The following is an 18,699-nucleotide window of genomic DNA, read 5'->3' as shown; positions in this document are numbered from 1 at the left end:
CCTAGAGAAAGTGTTTCAGCACCAATTTGCACTGTACCTGAAGGCTCTGCTCAGGATCTTTTGGTATCTAACTTTTAAACAGATCTCTGAAAATACACAACTGAGAGTAGATGGGTCAAGGTTTTGGTAATGGGCTGAAGAATTTTTCAGTCTTTCAAATCCAACCCAGGGTGGTAGTGACTGAAAGTTACCATCCAGTGGTTGGTCAGTAGCTATGTCAAATACATTGGTGGTGTGCAGTGGGCATGTTTCTGCATTTTTAAAAAACTCTGCTAATTGGGTTTCCTTTTTGGTAGTCTTAGCAGAGATGATTATTGGGCCAGGAAGCCTGAGTTACCATTTCACCCATTAAAATTATTCTTCCTGGTTATTACTGAAGAACATAGGTGGAGCCATGAGAAGAAAATAGAAGTCTGCTGCCTTTGCTGTGTATAGGGTGACCAGACAGCAAGTGTGAAAAATCGGGACAGAGGGTGGGGGTAAAAGGAGCCTATATAAGAAAAAGTCCCAAATATTGGTACTGTCCCTATAAAATTGGGACATCTGGTCACCCTAGCTGTGTATCTGTTCTGGGGATAAACACTGGACTTTATTCTTCAGAGCACTCAATCTTGGTGTCTTTCACTAGCACTTATTTCACCTACATACTTAACCTAAATCAGAAATGTATATACATTTTTATAGCATAGAATTTGGCCCAGTGGTCTTGGAGTTGGCACTCCACAAAAGGGTTTGATTCCTAGGTTCATCCTCAGATGCTTTTAAGAACTTGGAGCTCTGTAGAGAAGGCATCTAAAAATGCTTGTGCTTTACTGGTAAAGTGTACCCCGGAACAGTAAACTAGTAAAGCAAAGCCTAGTGTCCAGACCCTTTATAAAGGTGTTAACTATCTTGAGTTAATTGGTGATCAACTTAAGATAAAAACTCTAGCGAAGACAAGTTCTTATACTTTGATGGCAGGAATAGGCCTCATGTTGCTCTGCAAAACCCCCATGGCTAATTAAGGAAAAGTGGAGCAGAGATCCAAGGGGAGCGCTTCCTCAACCAAAAAATTGGTTTAAAAAATAAGTAAGTTGGAGGGCATGACGCAGGGTGAATGTAGCATTAAGCTCTTTAGCTTATGTGGATGACATACAACTGGCAGACACATTTGAATTAATTATGATACTCTTCACTATCTTGGAAAATTTATGTAGCCGACTTGACTTACAATAAACGCCAAGAAGACAAAGTGGCTTGGAATCAATAAGTTTTTACTTGTTCTAGCAGTGAAGTCATAGAACAAGTTAAAAACTTATGGATTCGAAGGCCAGAAAGGACCATTGTGATCATCTAGTCTGACCTCCTGTGTAATGCAGGCAATAGAACTTCCCCAAAATAATTCCTAGAGCGTATCTTTTAGAAAAACATCTAAACTTGATTTTAAAATGGTCAGTAATGGATAATCCACCACAACCCTTGGTAAATTGTTCCATTGGTTAATTACTGTTAAAAATTTCCAGTCTGAATTTTTTTCCCAGCCACTGAATTGTGATATACCTTTCTCTGTTAGACTGAATATTATTAAATATTTAGATACTGAAAGACTGTAAACAAGTCACCCCTTAACCGTCTGTTTGTTAGACTCAAAGGATGTGTCTAAACAGCAAAGATATATCCACGGCAGACTCCGGCTCATAGGGCTTGGGTTGGGAGGCTGTTTCATTGCTGTGTAGAGTTCCAGGCTTGGACTGGCACCCAAGCTCTGGGACCCTCCCACATCACAGGGTCCTGGAGCCCAGGCTGTAGCCCGAGCCCTGAAGTCTACACAGCAGTGAAATGGTTGCATGGGCCGAACCCTGGAGCTCAAGTCGGTTAGTATGGGACAGCCATGGGTGTATAGTTGCTGTTTAGACATACCCAGTGAGCTCAATCTATTTAGCTTATCACTATAAGACATGGTTTCTAATACTTTAATCATTCTCGTGGCTCTTCTCTGAACCCTCTCCAATATATCAACATCCTTCTTGAATTGTGAGCATCGGAACTGGACACATTATTCCACCAGTTGTCATATCAGAGCCAAATATAGAGGTAAGATAACATCTCTGCTCCTACTAGAGCAGTGGTTCTCAACCTATTTATCATTCTGGGCCGCAGGTTGAGAACCATTCTGCCAGACTCACACTGTCCCGCCAAGCCCTGCACTGCCAGTGTGCCCCTTCCCCTCGAGGGCTGACCCGGATCACGTGCCACACCAACCCCTCGCCCAGTGCCCCACCGACTCCCTGTACCCAGCACCCCTCTGCCCAGAGACACACACACATACCCCTTGCCCAGCGCCCCTCTCTCGCACAATCCTCCCACAGATCCATATGCCCAGAGCAGGACCAGGAGTGGAGCCCTGCGGTGTGGGACTGGGTGGGAGGGGGGGGTTCCCACAGGGCCAGGAGCTGAGACCCCAAGCACAGGGTCAGGAGTGGAGCCCCAAGTAAAACCTGGGGGTGCTACAGCACCCCTCACACACACACACCCGTAGTTCCCAGGCCTATGCTGCCCAGTGCCCCCCACAAGGCCCCCACTGCTCAGCACCCCTGAGCCTTTCACTGCCCAGAGGCCCTACCCCAAACCCTCCCAGAGACCCACTCTCCTGCCCCCCTGCTGTACCCACTGACCCCGCTGCTGGCAGGAGCGCTGCAGCAGGGCTGCCTGATGCTGTCTCCCCCTCAGCCAGCCCCGCCCCCTGCCAGACTGGAGCGGAAAATTTTTAATTGCTAATTGGGCCACATGTAGCCTGCGGGCCGCAGATTGAGAACCACTGTACTAGAGTTACCCCTGTTTATGCATCTCAGGAATGCATTAACTCTTTTGGCCACAGCTTCACACTGGGACCTCATGTTCAGCTGATTAGCCATCATGAGCTCCAGATCTTTTTCAGTCACTGCTTCCCAGGGTAGAGTCCCCCATCCTGTAAGTATGGCTTACATTCTTTGTTCCTACTTATATACATTTACATTTAGCTGAATTAAAATGCATATCGTCTGCTTGTGCCCAGTTTACCAAGCAATCCAGATCACACTTGAATCATCGACCTCTCCTCTTCATTGTTTACCACTCACCTAAATTTTATCAGCAATAATTTAGTTTTCTTCCTAGCCCTTGATAAGAATGTTAAATAGCATAAGGCCAAAAGCCGATCCCTGCAGAATCCTGCTGGAAACACACCTGCTCAATGATGATTCTCCATTTACAATTACATTTTAAGATCTACCAGTTAGCCAGTTTTTAATCAATTTAATGTGCACCATGTTAATTTTATATTCTAGTTTTTTAATCAAAATGTGTTGTACCAAGTCAAATGCCTTACAGAAGTCTAAGTATATCATGTCAACACTATTACCTTTATCAACCAAGCTTGTTGATCCCATCAAAAAGAGATATCAAGTTAGTTGACAGGATCTATTTTCCATAAACCCATGTTGATTTGTATTAATTACATTACCCTCCTTTAATTCTTTATTAATCGAGTCTCCTATCAGCTGCACCATTATCTTGCCTGCATGTGTATGTCCTAGGAAGCTTGACCTGTGCCAATGGTTCCATCAAGAATGAAGTTAAAAGGAGATGTGCTTTAGTTGCAAGGGATGCATAGAAGATGATGAGATTGTGGACTGTAAGAACATTATATTTGGTACCAAAGTGAACATTTATCAGCATACTAACAGTATTACTCAATTGCCTAGAGAGGCAGTTACATTGAAGGAAACAGACATCAGAAAGCTGGAGGCAGTAGAGATGAGAGTTCATCGGAAGATGGCAGATACAAAGTGGAATGATTTTAAGATAAATGAATAAGTTAGGAGAGTAGCATGTGAAATCAGGGTATGGGACTGACCGCACTTGAAAGGATTACGATGTTGGAGACGCTGTAGCAGACAAACAGATGATAGGATTCCAAAGAAAATAATGCAAATGTAAGCACTGTCGCAGAGCTAGAGGCCAATCACCCACTAGATGGCATGACATTGTATGCGTGGATGTGACCAGGCTAATATTAATGGAGAAATAGATATGGACAAGAATGAATGGCAATGCTGTACTGCTCCTCATGTCTGTAAAGATGGTTTGGGATGAGAAGAAGGTAGTTTTAAAAAACTCCCTCTTAAAACTTATAATCATTACAAAAATATACCCCGAATTTTCAATTACTGAATATAGTAGATTTTATTATTAAATTGTCTTATAAGAGCAATAATGCTTCTAATACTGAGCAATTTATTTCAGATAAATGATAGCAAGCACTTTATATTTTCAGGTGCTATACAAATGTTAACTAATTCTGATAACATTCCTGAGGGAAGAAGAAACTCAGTAATGGAGATGTTAGCGACTTCCCCCAGATCACAGAATCCGTCAGTGATAGTGGTACAATTAGATATCAGAAGATCTTGAATCCCAACTCCATGTTCATTTCCCTATACCATACTGCCACTGCTTCTCATATAAATAGCTGCAATTCTTGGGTGCTGAATGTATACTGATTATGCTGCATTTCAAACAAATCTGACTTGCCCATCTGTGATAATGGTAAAGACCTTTGAACAGAGATACCATAATCAGTATAAATTTGCATGATGCCTTACATTTCATGAACAATTAGTCATCATAACTGTTGTATCACATTGACATTGGAAACTGAAAGAGGAGGAGATAGAAAATGTCATTCTTCTCAGCTGTGTCTTCCCTCAAACAGTAAATCAGCTCACTATGATTCACTTTAATGATCACAGGATGCAGTCATCTGACTGTAATAAGAGAACAGACTTTATTGTTTAGTTATATATAACATAAGAGCCCTGATTACTTTTAACTTGCAAAAGATGTTGGCTAAGAAGCTGTATGTGTAGGATGACGCATAACTTTAGTATTATGTTGATTAAGTGAATAACTCTCTTGATACATGTAGGACTAATTGTTAGCAATGGTATTTTTGGTAGAGTGGAGGCAGGTGAGGTAGAAGGTGCAGTAGTTAGCAGTTGTCCGGTTCAGTGGTAATTATTAAAGCTCTGTGGATTGCAGGTGATTTAGAATTCTAAGTAGTGTAGAAGGCAAACAGACAGTTGCAGATGAAATCTGACAATTAAAAAAAAACCACATTGTTCATATGGCAAAATAAATGGAGCAGATAAATTATAGTTGATATTATTCTAATTAAAACAGACTGGCTACATTTGTTTTTTGTTTATTTTAATTTCAGACAATCATTTCTTTAATTGTTTGGTATTAGTGATGTTGTCTGAGAGGCAGATCAGAATCTGCTCTCTCCTTTTTGACAGTGTGCACTGATACCATCGGATCTGAGAGAAACTGATCACGTCCCTTACCTCCCTATATCAAATACAGCTCAGTACTGCTAATAAGAGTGTGACACTAAAATAATAAAGCCTGCTATCTATTTATTCTCATCCACTTAAGAGCGGATGCAATGGGGCATATTCAGTAAAAGCTAGCAGAGAGATGGAAAGTTCTGGCTTGTTCACCTGCCCTCTAATCTTTTGTGGTCTATAGCTGTCACTGTTAATTTGATGAGCAAAGTGAGGCCTAACACTCAGCTTGATGGGATGTCTTTGTTTATCTTCCTGCCTACACCAAGCAGGTATCATCAAGTGGAGAGATGCCCAAGGCAGGCAGGCAGATATGGTTAGAGTTGGATTGGCTAGCTCTAAGTTGGTGGTTGTTATTATTAAGTGGCTAACTCTGGTCCAGAATAAATGAGAAATATGAGCTCCTTGTCCCTTTCCCTTAGGCTGCTTTGTCTGTTACTGCTGTTGATTTAACCATACCATATATTCCTGCTCTTTTGAGGCATCAGTGTAATTAAGAATCACTGTGCCTGTGTACCACAATAGTCTTAGAGTTTCCCATGACAGCTGCCTAGGGTGACCACCTTTTCAAATGGCAAAAGTGGGACATGTGCAGGAGCCCCATCCCTGCCCCTCCTCTTCCTCCAAGGCCCTGCCTCTTCCACTTGAGGCCCTGGCCAGGTCAGAAGCTGGAGCCAGGCTGTGGTGAGAGCTGCCTAGGGAACCTGGGCCACTGTGGGGAGTCCCGCACCCTCCACCTCCCTTGGGCTGGGATGCCTGAGAGCAGCCTCTGGCCCATGTCTCCACCCCCTGGGGCGCGCTGCCCAGGGCAAGCGTAGGGCTGGGGCTCCCCACAGCAGCTCAGGCTCCCTGGGTGGCTCTTACCATGGCCCAGCTCTGACTTCCGGCGTTGGCAGGGGGTGGGGCCTTGGAGGGAAGAGGAAGAGCAGGGGTGGGGCCTTGTGGCGAGGAGGGGGCTAAGGCCCACCTCCCCATCCCAGCCCCCCTCCAGGAAGAGACTGATGCTACCAGTGAGCCTCGGGCATACACAGAGCGGTGCTTCAGAGAATCCGTGACAAACGCTATCCCAGAGTCATTCCGGTCAGGACCAGGACTTAAACTCTGTATTTTGGGACTGTCCTCCCCAGTTCAGGATAGGTGGTCACCCTACAGCTGCTATACATTTAATAATATCCTGTGGTCGGGACAGGAACAAGTGCTCTGTTCTTGGCTGAAGAGAAGACTGGAGATATTTGACGAACTTGTTTTTAATACGTGATTGAGGATGTGTTTTGCTTTTCAATTATTTATTTATTCTTTGCTTCTCAGGCTGCTATTTAATCAGAGAGAGGAAGAAAGATAAAACTACTACAGTAGTAGGTTAAGAGAGGGTTAATATGTATACGTTGACTATGTGCCAAGAGATTGCCATGTTTGTGCTTTCTATTGACTGCTTTATCTGATTGACTAGTGTTGTTCAGAGGAATCATTCACTGACCATGTTTAGGCAATCCTGTCTCAGCAAAGTGTTTGCTATCCAACACCTTCAGGTATTAAAGAACATATTACTACAACTAGGGCTGCAGTACGCACCGTTTGTGCACTGATTTAACTACATTGTTTTATAAATTGGTCTACTTAAATCCATGCAGACCGCATGTGCGGATATTATTTTGGATTGAGTGCCCTAATAGATTTAAGGTAAATCTGTAAAAATATTATTTAAGCTAAATTGATTTTTGATGATCTTAAACAGATTTAAGAGTTTCTATGCAAGGGAGGTTTCACTGATTTAACTATATCGGTGCACACATAGGAATTGTTATTCTGGATCAGAGACCTCAGGGTTGATCTAGTCAAGCATTCTGTCACCAGCAGTGCCCAGCACCAGATGCTTCAGAGGAAGGTGCAAGAAACCTCTGAATTTTTTTTGGTTTACTGTTTTTTTAATTTATATCTCCCTCTGAATAGTAAGTCAGGTTAAATAGTTTGCTGTTACATTCAAGTTCTTTCCATGAAATCTATCTGTGTTTCAGGTTTGTTTTTTTACAGGAGGGTTCACCCTTATTCATCTCAGCCTTGCAACAGCAATGTGTGTGCCCTCATGCCTAAAATACTTGATTTTCATTCCCTCCCACGAGAGCTTATAGCAGTGCTCCTTCTTGTGTGCAGAAAGGAGCAGCATGTTGGCTCGCATGGTTTTGAGCAACTATGATCAAATGATGCCTGCTCTGTATATTTTACATTGACTGGGTTTTTAAAGCCCACAGTGATGTGGGCCCTGGCTGTATGCGAGGCCTCTTCCTATGTTTCTTTCTGACTGGTTTCTATGCTCACACATCACCTGTCTTTTCGAGATCCAGGAGTACTGTAGTATTTTAATCAGCAATTATTCTTTGACTGTGATGGGCCTTAATGTATGGAATTCACTCTCATAGAATATCAATCTATCTGTCCCCTTCTTCTTTTAAAAAAAAACCCTTAAATCTTTTTTTCCAATGGTGCGTTTTAACATGATTGCTGGTGACCTTATATTTATTACCTTCCTCTCTCAGCCTCATTTAGCACATTTATCTTCTGTTGCAGATGCCCTTTCTTTGCTTAAAGACTTTAACTAATAGTGCATTTTATTATTTTAATATATCACATAGGACCTTAAGTTCCCACAGGGGGTGGGAAATGGAGGATTTACTTTAGAAACATAGTAGTAGTAATTCCTCTCTTTCTGTTTTGACCTGCAGAACATTTTATTCATGCTGCTATAGTTATGTATCTGGTTATTTCCAAATGCCCATGTGACCTGTTTAGGAGAGGTCTTTCAAGGCTTGGATTTGCTACAACAATCATGTTGAAGGAAGTGGTTACAGCAGAGTTGTTCCCCAACGTAATTAAATGCTATGTGATCTTGTAGTTGAGACCTAACTTTATTTCAACAGTCTGGCTTTGTCCAAGGCTGTAGCGCAGTTTTTGGACAACCATGGTTTCCAATAGCTGATTTCCTTGATTCCCTTGTTACAAATGAGCCTCTACTGTAGGTTGTCAACCCTCTAGGATTGTCCTGAAGTCTCCAGAAATTCAAGATTAATCTTTAATTAAAGATTGTCATATGATGAAACCTCCAGGAATACGTCCAACCAAAATTGGCAACCCTATTCTAGTGTGCAGAACCATTTATATGTCTAATCTAGATTTAGTGGGAATTTAGTGTAGACTATTTTAACACTTTTATTTTTAAATTATATTTTATTAAAGTAAACTAACTGCTATAGTGAACTGTAAAAATATTCAGCAGGTGACCACAAGGTGGAGTTTCCAAAGAGTTTACAATCAGGGCCTTGATATTTCTTTAGCTCTAATTCTAGAATTAATTTGAATATTGTTTTAAAAACATTTCATATTAATGCTGAAACAAAACTTGTGTTAAAAAAAAAAGGGACTCGTTCTCTGTAACTCTCACCAGTTAATTTTAAAATGCAACAGATTGTACCAGCTTCAAGATCAGTTTAAACAGGGTAAAACTGTCAAACCTGGATGCCTAAAATAAGACTTCTAAATTTGTGTTTAAATAGCTAAATAAAATGGGCCTGGTTTTCCGAGGTGAGGCCACTTCTATTTGGGAGGTTAATATGTATTTGGGAGCCTGATTTTAGCCCTCCAGATTTGAACATTTTAGCCATATGTTAAACAAAGTTGTTCCAGTATTGAACCTTGCAGGTTTCAACTTTGTACTTTGCTCCCTGTATACCTCCCTGCTCTTTTCTCCCACCAGGACTCCAGGTTGGCACTGATTCCCCCCCCCCCCCGCTGTTTTTTAATCTCCTGTGTAATAAGCCCTCAAATGCTTTAAAATCCAGGTTGAACTGATTCACTTTACTCTTGTCAGTGTTTGGTTGCAGTTTCAAAGAACTCTTAAGTATACTTCAAATCATTTGTACCATTTTGTTTTTTAAAACTACAAATCTTCTTATGAGAAACTAGTAAATTCAAAATCAGTCTCTGGGTGTGACATGCAATAATGTGGGAGCTGCACCTGCTAGAGTTAAAGTTGTTAATAAATATTATCTCCAAAATTTTGAGCATTCTTGTTGATATAATTAAAGATGTTGGTACTCAAACCCAGAGAAAAGTATACGGGAAGTATTATTGCTTCTGATATACGAAATATTTAAATGAACAAAATAGACAAGAAAAGTGGTTCTATTTCCAACTTTTATGAGGGTATTACAAATAATGAAATGTTTAAAAATAAAAAAAGGGAAAATGCCTCTTTTGGCTCATTTTTCTATATATGGAAAAATAACATTTGGAATATGTTGAAATGCTTTGATTGGTGGACAAGGGAAAAATTAAAAGTAATAAGTATAATACATGAGACACTTCACACTTAAATTCATTTGCTACATGGCAATCTAATGTTGCAGTTGTTTGACATAAATTTGATTGCTTTTATTCATAGATGAACCTGGCATTATTTAGTAAAAGTAGCAATAACTTGCACTTATTAAAAGCTTTGCAAAAATTAAACTTTCCAGCACATATTTGCGGCATGTAAGTGTTTTACTCCCTTTTCAGCTGCATATATGGAGGCAAAAATGATTACTTGGCTTCTCAGGAATTAATTACAGAACTCTGCTCTCCCTTTCACTGTTGTCAATATTATTTAATTCCAATAAAGTCAGTGGCATCACTCAGAATTTCTACTAGTATGAGAGCAGAATTTGGCTCCAAACCTAACCACTGTACTATTGTCACTCTTTCTTAGTAAACATACATAATACAACCCCATTTAACTGAGTCTTGTTTTTTTTAAAAAGCTCAATTATTTCCCCCAGGATTTTCATATATAGTCACCTGCAATATTTTCACTGCACTCTGACACAAACAACTCCCATGATTCTGTCCTCCCACCTCAGAATACTAGTAACTCTCACCTGAAGTGAATGAGAGTTAACATCCAGCAAGCAATAGGATCTTGGAACTGTGCACCCAAAAGGGCTAATTCAGAACTCTCGTACACCAGTTTTATACCAACGTAATTCAGAAGACTTCAGTGGACTCACTACTGATTTACACTAATGTAAATGAGATCAGGTCCAGAGTTCAGCCTCTACAAAACTCGTGGCCAGTTAGCCTGTTGTTTATAAACTAGTTTATCTTCATTAATATGAAACCTTTTGAACAAATGGGGTTGTAGTGTATAAAGCAAGATGATGAACACGGATTGTCTTTTTGTTGTGTACCATGGAAATGGAAAGTTCAACAGATGAACACAGGATGGATCATCTGAAACAGCCTTTAATATATTGCTCAATGAATTTGTTCATTGAGTGCTGGCTCTCTTATTTAGACTAGTAGAGTAGTGGTTCTCAACCAGGGGTACACGTATCCCTGGGGGCAGGGCCAGCTCCAGGCACCAGCCGAGCAAGCTGGTGCTTGGGGCGGCAGATTGAATGAGGCAGCATTCCGCCCAATCCTAGGGCGGCATGGCCGCTTTTGTGTGTGTGTGTGTGTGTGTGTGTGTGTGTGTGGTTACGCTCCGGCCGCCCTGTAGGGGGCAGTGGCACGGAGGACGGGAGTGCCCTGCAGTAAGCCCGGCAGGGCAGCCCGCGTCCTTCCCTCCCAGCCGACCGAAGCGTCGCAGAGTCCTCCCAGCAGGCGGCGGGGCGGGAGGGGTCACGGGGCAGCGCCCTGCTGAAGCCCTGGCTGCCCTCCTTCTCTCTCTCTCCCTCCCCCTGCACCCTGGCTCCGGCCGCCCCGCGTTTTTTTTTTTTTTTTTTTTTTTGCTTGGGGTGGCCAAAAAGCCAGAGCTGGCCCTGCCTGGGAGTATGCAGAGGTCTTCCAGGGAGTACACCAACTCACCTACATATTTGCCTAATTTTACAACCGGCTACATTAAAAAGCACTAACGAAGTCAGTACAAACTAAAATTTCATACAATTACTTGTTTATACTTCTCTATATATTATACACTGAAATGTAAGTACAATATTTATATTCCAGTCAATTTATTTTATAATTATATGGTAAAAATGAGTTTGGTTCTCAAATGGAAAGTATGGAAGCTAGTGATTTTATCAATTAGCCAACACAAATCAGTCTGAAAACCAGCGGTAGCGATAACATAAGCAGATGCAGAGGTGAACAGTTTTGTTAGTTTATTGATTTGACATAATTGGCTCTTCTGAAAGCAGAGAGGCTACAAACCATAAATCAACTCAAAAATAATAAACTCTGTGAGAAAATAATACTGTTAATAATGGCACTTTTCTTGTGCTGACTTTCTAATGTATAGCGTATGCAAATAGAAATGTATACAGTACATTTTAATCATTGAAAGAGGTTTATATTTAAATGGTGATAGACGTATCATTTTTTTGAAATAATTTAATAAATTCTTTGCAAATTTTTTTACATCAGTAGGCTACTTTTATCTGCATAAATACAGTACTTTACCAATATTAATTCAAATGCAAAACAGATTGGCTCATATTTACAAAGCAATCAGAAACCTTCAGGCATTGAAATGGAAAGGCCCCACTTTTGATTTACTGGTGTTTGCTACGTTTTGAGAACTTGTCATATCAAGGATTCGTTCATAAAACTCCTTATATTTTCACCTATCCCATATTTAATTTTCCCCCAAGGACAGTTTCTAATGTATGTGCTCATATATTTTTATATATGTATAACCACTACAAAGTTGTTGCCCATTTGGATGTTTACTTCAATGTTTATTTTTTTAAAATCACTACTGATCTAATATTCAAGGAGAGTGCATGCAAATACAGTAAGCCTTGTTAGCATTTCCCGAGAAAAGTAGTAGGGCAGTTGCATGTCATAGTGTCTATGGAGCAGCCAAAAGATTAGGTTCACTATTGAAAATAACAACCCAGTCTAATCCAGAAACAAAAATGAGGGGGTGGGGAGGGGAATCAATTGATGATATCCTCATATTTAAAATATTTCTGAGGATCTGTGCAAAAATATTTAACTTCAGGCACACACACATACACAAACTAGGACTTTAAAACAGTCTTCAGATTTGTGGAGTATGTTGAAGAAAACTGATTAGAACTTTCTTCCCCCCCCCCTCATAAAAACAGCATCTTCCATTGTATTGGACAGCATTGAATTACAATGTCAAATCATTCCAATAAAACTGAAATGTCATAAAAAGACAATGGAACAGAAGCTAGTGAAGCTAAAACACAGTGAATGGTACCACGGATAAAGTGTGAGGCCCCACGTGAAAGAGTAGAAGAGCAAAATGAAACATGAAAATCAAATTTTATAGTACATTAAAAGTGACAAGAAATGATAATCTGAAGAGGTTATAAAAGATCAATAGTGTGAAGCAGGGAATTTCATGTAAGTGGAAAAGGACAGAAATTAATGTGGCATTTTATACTTTGCAAATGAAGAGGCTGCATGTTTGTGAAAATTAGGGATAAGATTATGTGTAGGGTGACCCGATAGCAACTGTGAAAAAAATGGACAGGTGGTGGGAGTGGGGGTGTGTGTGGGGGTAATAGGCGCCTATATTAGAAAAAGTCCCAAAAAACGGGACTGTCCCTATAAAAATGGGACATCAGGTCACCTTAATTATGTGGGGACATAAAATTAGAAGTGAGCAAGGAAAGCAAATAGTGAGAGTTAAAATTGACAATGCAGTTAAATCTCTAAGCCAGGCATAACATTCTGGAGGTGTGTTTTAAAGAGGCAATCAGTCTGGCGTGACTCTATAGTCATACCAGGTAAAGCCAGTTTCCTTCCTTCTAGAAATTGTTTCCTTGGATGCTGGACTGCACTTCAGTAACAACTTTTACAGGACAGAAATGCTGGGTTTAATGTTGCCCTTCAGGAAATGGATTTCCTTTTGGTAAGAAGAAGAGGAGAGTTTATTCTGCTAGATGGGTATAAGAGAAGTTTTATTATCTGTTCACTTGTGGGTGGGAATTAAAGAAGGCTCTCCTGCAATTGTTACAAGTACTCAGAGTAGACAAGGAAACAGATGATTTCTAAAAATGCCCATACAGAGCCAGGTTAAAGCACATGCACAATAGGCCCTCACAAACTGAGTGCAGCTGGTGCCATGAAGTATCCCTTAGTCTGCAGACCGCCTGAAACAACAGCTCTGAGAGGTACGAGGTGCTCTGTTCATTTCAGTGCGATGTTAACTCCAAAACCTATTGTTCTGGGAAGCCCCACCACCAGAAGCAGAAAGTGCAGTGGACCTGGTGTACACATCCACCTACCCATCCAAGCTGATACATCTCAGATGCTAGGTTAAATACTAGTCCCCACTGTTCAAAAAAAAAAAAAGAGGGAACATCTGCTGCCAGCCTTGCTACTTTTGAGAGGGGGTGTGTGCATGTCTGTTGCTTCTCCTGTCTCTGGGAAGCAAGGGAGGCTCCCCCTGCCACAACTACTCCAACCAGGGATGGGACCGCAAGGGTAGAGCCACCAAGAGTCTTGTGTCCTGGCACACCTTGTTCCCCACATTGCCTCCATCTTTTTCTGTGCCCATAACATTGTGCCGTTGTTTAAAAGAGTTCTACAGCAAATGAATGGAATAAAGTTTAATGACTTTAGAAATGCTGCAAAGAAAGTTAGAAGCAACTAGTCTGAGCTCTTTAGGACAAGTAGCACTTGATTGAACAGAGTCAGCAAGCTCTTGGGAAAGAGGATCTCATATTGAATTAAGCTGGAGCTGCGAGAGGATGCAGTTGCTATGGCAAAAAGAAAGATGCATTTGTGTCCCTATGCCTGTGTTTTCAGAGAAATTATTTGAGCGAGTTCCACTTCAGAAATAAGTTTCAAGAAGATGAGATAGTAGAGCATGAAGAGACTTGGCAACATAGCAAAAATTATTTAGAGGAGGAGATTCATGCTTGTTAATTGGCGCTTTCCATCCTATAAAGAAGCTGCTAATGAAGTAGTGAAGAGCTCACTTTTAAATCTACCTTTTCATTTTTACATTTAAAATAAAGGCAAGATTTTTGATACTATGGCACTGAGAGGCTCCATAGTACTGGAAAACATAAAGGCAGATACTGAACGTGTGCAAAATTTAACGGCTGTCTGATATGCTGGTCAGAAAAGAGATTTGAGAGATGACTGTTACAGTATTCTATTTATTACAGTAGATTATATTTAGTGAGATTCAAGGCACATGATATATGAAGAGCATGAATGATCATGTGGCTGAAAGGGGTGTATTGGCTCAAAATTAGGTGAAATGTAAATCAGACACAGTAACAGGGAAAGGTCAGGTCATTCCCATCAGCTGGTATGAGGGAGATTTGTGAGCTAATCAACACACTGAACCTATGAAAAGGATCAATATGATTGAGTTGAATAGTCCTTCAAGTGGTTTAATATACAGGGAATTAAGAGTAAAATTATTTTGAGCAAAGTCTTAATTAAAATAAGTAATTATTAAAAATATAGAACAAGATACCAAAAAGAACAGTAGAGGATAATCAACATGTTCATGGAAGAGCTGAATAAATTACTATCCAGAGAGGAGAAGCAGAGACAGGTGTGTGGAGAATTGAATGGAATAGTACTGAAGGGGAGGAGGGAAAAGAAGTGGTAAATAGATTGTGAGCTCACTCTTCCTGGTTCATATAGTTTGTAATCTATACAGAAACAGACAAAAAACCTGAGACAGAGTGTATGGTGAAATGGTACTATTACTAACTAAAAGGGTTTTAAAGTTATTTTTTTTCCTTATTTCTTCTGCAGCAGAATCTTGCTAACTTACACTTTGGTAAACTGTAAATACGCACTAATGTGAAATTTTAGTTTTGCAATTTAACTTCTAAACCAATGGAATTCTGCCACTGTGTTGAGACAGGGCCAGTGTAGATGATGTCATGTTCCCCACAAGCCAATAGAAGAGTACCAGCTCATCTTCTGGCTTCTCTGCTGTCTGCCCAAAGGGAGGGCACTTACAGTTAACCATTGGATCAGATGCTCTCCCTGAACGTTTCCTAGCCCCAAAACCTCTCTAATTTGCATTCCCCTGTTCGTGTAGGTCAATGAGGTTCCACTGTTTGTGTTTGCAGAATCTCTGTTTTTCAAATACTCTCTCAACTGTAAAATTTGGCAATCTGCACTGAATTTCTTCATCACTATTGTGAATTTAAAAAATTCAATTGATACAGTGCATTCTGGAGTCAGGCTGCAAGGAGTTCCACGAAATATTTAGCAAATAACTAGTGCTGGTTTGAATGAATAAATATCTATTTTAAATATTACTCCTGTTATGGATTATTTTCCTTATTTCTTTTATGTATAACTTGGCTTATTCTATATTAAATAAAATACAAATTATTCTTGCTTATGTAAACAAAGCAATTTCAACTGGTTAAATTTAGAAGCTAAAAATGTATGTTTAATAATACTAGAAACTATAGAATTTTTCTTTTCATTCTGCATCATTTTACATTTCCTGTCACTTCAAGTGCTTGAATTTTGGTACTTAAAAAGTAAGATAGTGATACCTAAGCCTATCTTAAGAAAGACTGCTCATAGCCTGACACATTTTAAAGGAAGCAACATATTGTTCTTCCTAGTAACTTATGAGACTTACAAAGGGCTCCAGGTCCTCGCCCATTTTAAAACAATACCTACATCGAAAGCTTTCCCCCTCCCCCCAAAGTTTAACAATGTCCCATGATTAAAGAGACTTCAATTTATTACTGTCACAAGCATATCTCTTAAAAATGCATAATGTTCATTAGAAACATATTTATTTGTTTAAAATAATTCACTCTATTTACATGAACTTTTGTGGACCATAACACTTAGCCAAACATTCTTCAACCATGTACATTTTACTTTCACTCTAACTTCATGAACCATTGTATCCTTCGTTTTAATATGCAGAGCAAATGTCTCTTCATTCCCTTAAAATAGTTAATAAATATTTCTGAATCATTGAAATGTTTTTATGATACACAGAGAGCAATGAAGACTTAAATGCGTGTTTGTTAATTGTTACATCTAGGAAAATTTGATTTGTCAAAGATATTAAAATGTAGCTAAGTCTGCATGAGAATATCCTTTCTTAGAATTGCATTTTAGGTTCCTCTTCCCTTCTTTGGGGAAGGGAGAGGAAGCAAATTAATTAAATACTAAAGTAAATTATAATTAACACTTCACTATTAAAACTTACATAGTTGAACAGTCTGATCTTTAACAGAGATCATCTTCATTGAAAAGATGCTGTCTTCACCACCACCAAGAATAGCTCTACTTTTAAAATTAAAACAATTGTGTTCCTTTATATGGGAGTAAAATGCTTCTTTTTCCTGTATAAGATAACAAAGTGCTGTGTATTCAATCAAGGCTTCATTTAACCCCTTAGTGATTTCTTCAGACAGGATTATTAGAACTGTGAAGACAAAGCTTATGCTTTTTAACTGACTCAGTGCATTGAAAATACTGGAAAACACAGGTATTATAACATGTAGATAGACGCTTAAGAGATTTTTTGCAACCATTTTTACTATCTGTAGGTTTAAACTGTGGAAGCTCTTTTCAAGCCTCCTTGCTAGGTGCTCCCAAATAAACGATCTTTAAGAATCAACAAAACATTGTCACATACTGAGTACAGTATACAAAGTACTGCAGTAATTGAGGACCATGAGATTCTTTCACATCTACGTCATAACTTGCTGAACTACTGTGCGTTCATGAGAACATCCTTGATTTCCACAGTGTATTCTTTTAAGCAGCCGTCGTAATTTGTGGGGAAAGTTTTTGTTAATATATCGGTAGAGTAGAGGCATTACAAAACTACTTGAGAAAGCCAACAATTTTGATAAACCCTTCATAAAACGTAATATTCGAATGTAATTCTCATCTGTAAGTTTTCCTTGCACATTAATAAATGTGTTTACCAAAAGAGTTACATAGTAGGGTGTCCATAATGTAAACTGTGTACAGACTGTAGCAATCAAAAGCCTGTGCATTGAAGGATCTAATCTTCCAGTGTCTTGGTCCAGTGGTGTAGCTTCATGACGTATTCGCAAAATTAACACAAATGCATACAGTACAGCAAGAGCTGGTACGACATACCCAATAAAAACCATAATGGCATCTGCTGCTTCTTTGTTTTGCATCTTGGAACATTCAATTATTTTAGTGGAGACATGATTGCAGACGTAGAATAAGAGAGATGAAAAACTTGTAAGCATAGCTCCTCCCCAGATGAACCCACAGACGTGTTTTGTGTTGTACACGCTTGACATATAAGTTCTTGGTAAAGCACGTTCAATGTAGTAGTCCAGGCTGAGCAATGTAGTAGAGTACATGATAACTAAAGATGAAACATTGAATAAAATGAGTAATGTAATATAAACTTCATTGTTAATATTCCAGATGGCCCATTTTGTATTGGCAGGTCCTAGAAGGTACATTGGTGCCATCGCACTGATGATGAGGCCAGCAATTGCAATATTGACAAAGTAAACATCCGGCATTGTCATAGTTGCTTTGTTACAGAGATTAACTAGGACCAGCAGGGCATTGTAACAAAAGCCAACTGGAAAACAGATGATGAGGTAGAGTAGGGAAAAGATGAAAAGAACCAGATGGAAGTCATGGCAGAGATGCTGGTTCTCGCTGTTCTTGGTACTATTGAAAGCTTCACAGTGCCACATAGTGATCTTAACTTTTGTATCTTCTCTTCTGGTTACCAGCTTTTCTGAAGGGAGAGAAATAGCAAAAGTAAATAAATTGTTCATGTTTTAAATTCTAAATAAAATAGAATCCAAGCATGAAGAAAACATCTCAGACACCATACATGATCATTTTATGTGCTATAAATGGCTAAAATGCCTGGGCTCTTGTTAGTCTAGAAGAAAATTGTTTATGGCCCAAAATTATGTTTGAGGAATTTTAGTACATGTGCTGAATTCTTAATAATAATATAATGAAATAATGAATAGTTTGTTATAGGGCATGCAACAGAAGTTAACACATAAGCTATACCTCTCAAAAATAAGCTCCATCAGATATATAGTACAACACATTTGACTACTATTACGCAGCACCCTTAATAAACAAACACAGTACAGAGGGAACCAGTAGTAAGCTGGAGAAAAATGGAAGGTTTTAAGATGAATTTTAAAAAGTGGAAGTGACACAGAGAATGGACTGTAGAATTCTATATGGTGGAGTCAGCATAAATAAGAGAGTGATTTCCCCAGCAGAGAATGGTAAGAAGGGAACAGCCATGAGGCCAAGACAGATCAGAATGGGAGGTGGGAGCAGGTGGCTAATAGGCCAGTGGTAAGGTGGACCAAGGCCACAAAGAACTTTGAAAACTAAATGTATTTCTAGTGGT

General features: G+C 39.5%; 3 protein-coding genes across 4 annotated transcripts in view; 1 reads left to right on the top strand and 2 right to left on the bottom strand.

The window, feature by feature from the left end:
• The window catches only part of LOC128844006 (uncharacterized), a 31,723-nt gene extending 20,658 nt beyond the window's left edge, over nt 1–11,065 (bottom strand). The window contains exon 1 of the mRNA XM_054041234.1: nt 10,274–11,065. The gene's annotated coding sequence lies outside the window, so the exon portion shown is untranslated. The remainder of the gene's footprint in view (nt 1–10,273) is intronic.
• Nucleotides 1–18,699, top strand: part of C10H7orf50 (chromosome 10 C7orf50 homolog) — a 192,038-nt gene that overhangs the window by 64,688 nt on the left and 108,651 nt on the right. The window lies entirely within an intron of this gene.
• The window catches only part of GPR146 (G protein-coupled receptor 146), a 67,305-nt gene continuing 60,086 nt past the window's right edge, over nt 11,481–18,699 (bottom strand). For both annotated transcript variants that reach the window (XM_054041236.1, XM_054041238.1), the window contains one exon: nt 11,481–18,057. In XM_054041236.1, the coding sequence (XP_053897211.1) occupies nt 17,012–18,013 (1,002 nt within the window). In that variant the 5' untranslated portion in view covers nt 18,014–18,057 and the 3' untranslated portion in view covers nt 11,481–17,011. The remainder of the gene's footprint in view (nt 18,058–18,699) is intronic.

The sequence above is a fragment of the Malaclemys terrapin genome, chromosome 10 (assembly GCF_027887155.1).
Source record: "Malaclemys terrapin pileata isolate rMalTer1 chromosome 10, rMalTer1.hap1, whole genome shotgun sequence".
NCBI classification, from domain to species: domain Eukaryota; kingdom Metazoa; phylum Chordata; order Testudines; family Emydidae; genus Malaclemys; species Malaclemys terrapin.
The sequence above is the reverse complement of the archived record's forward strand: the minus strand, read 5'-3'. Positions and strand labels throughout refer to the sequence as shown.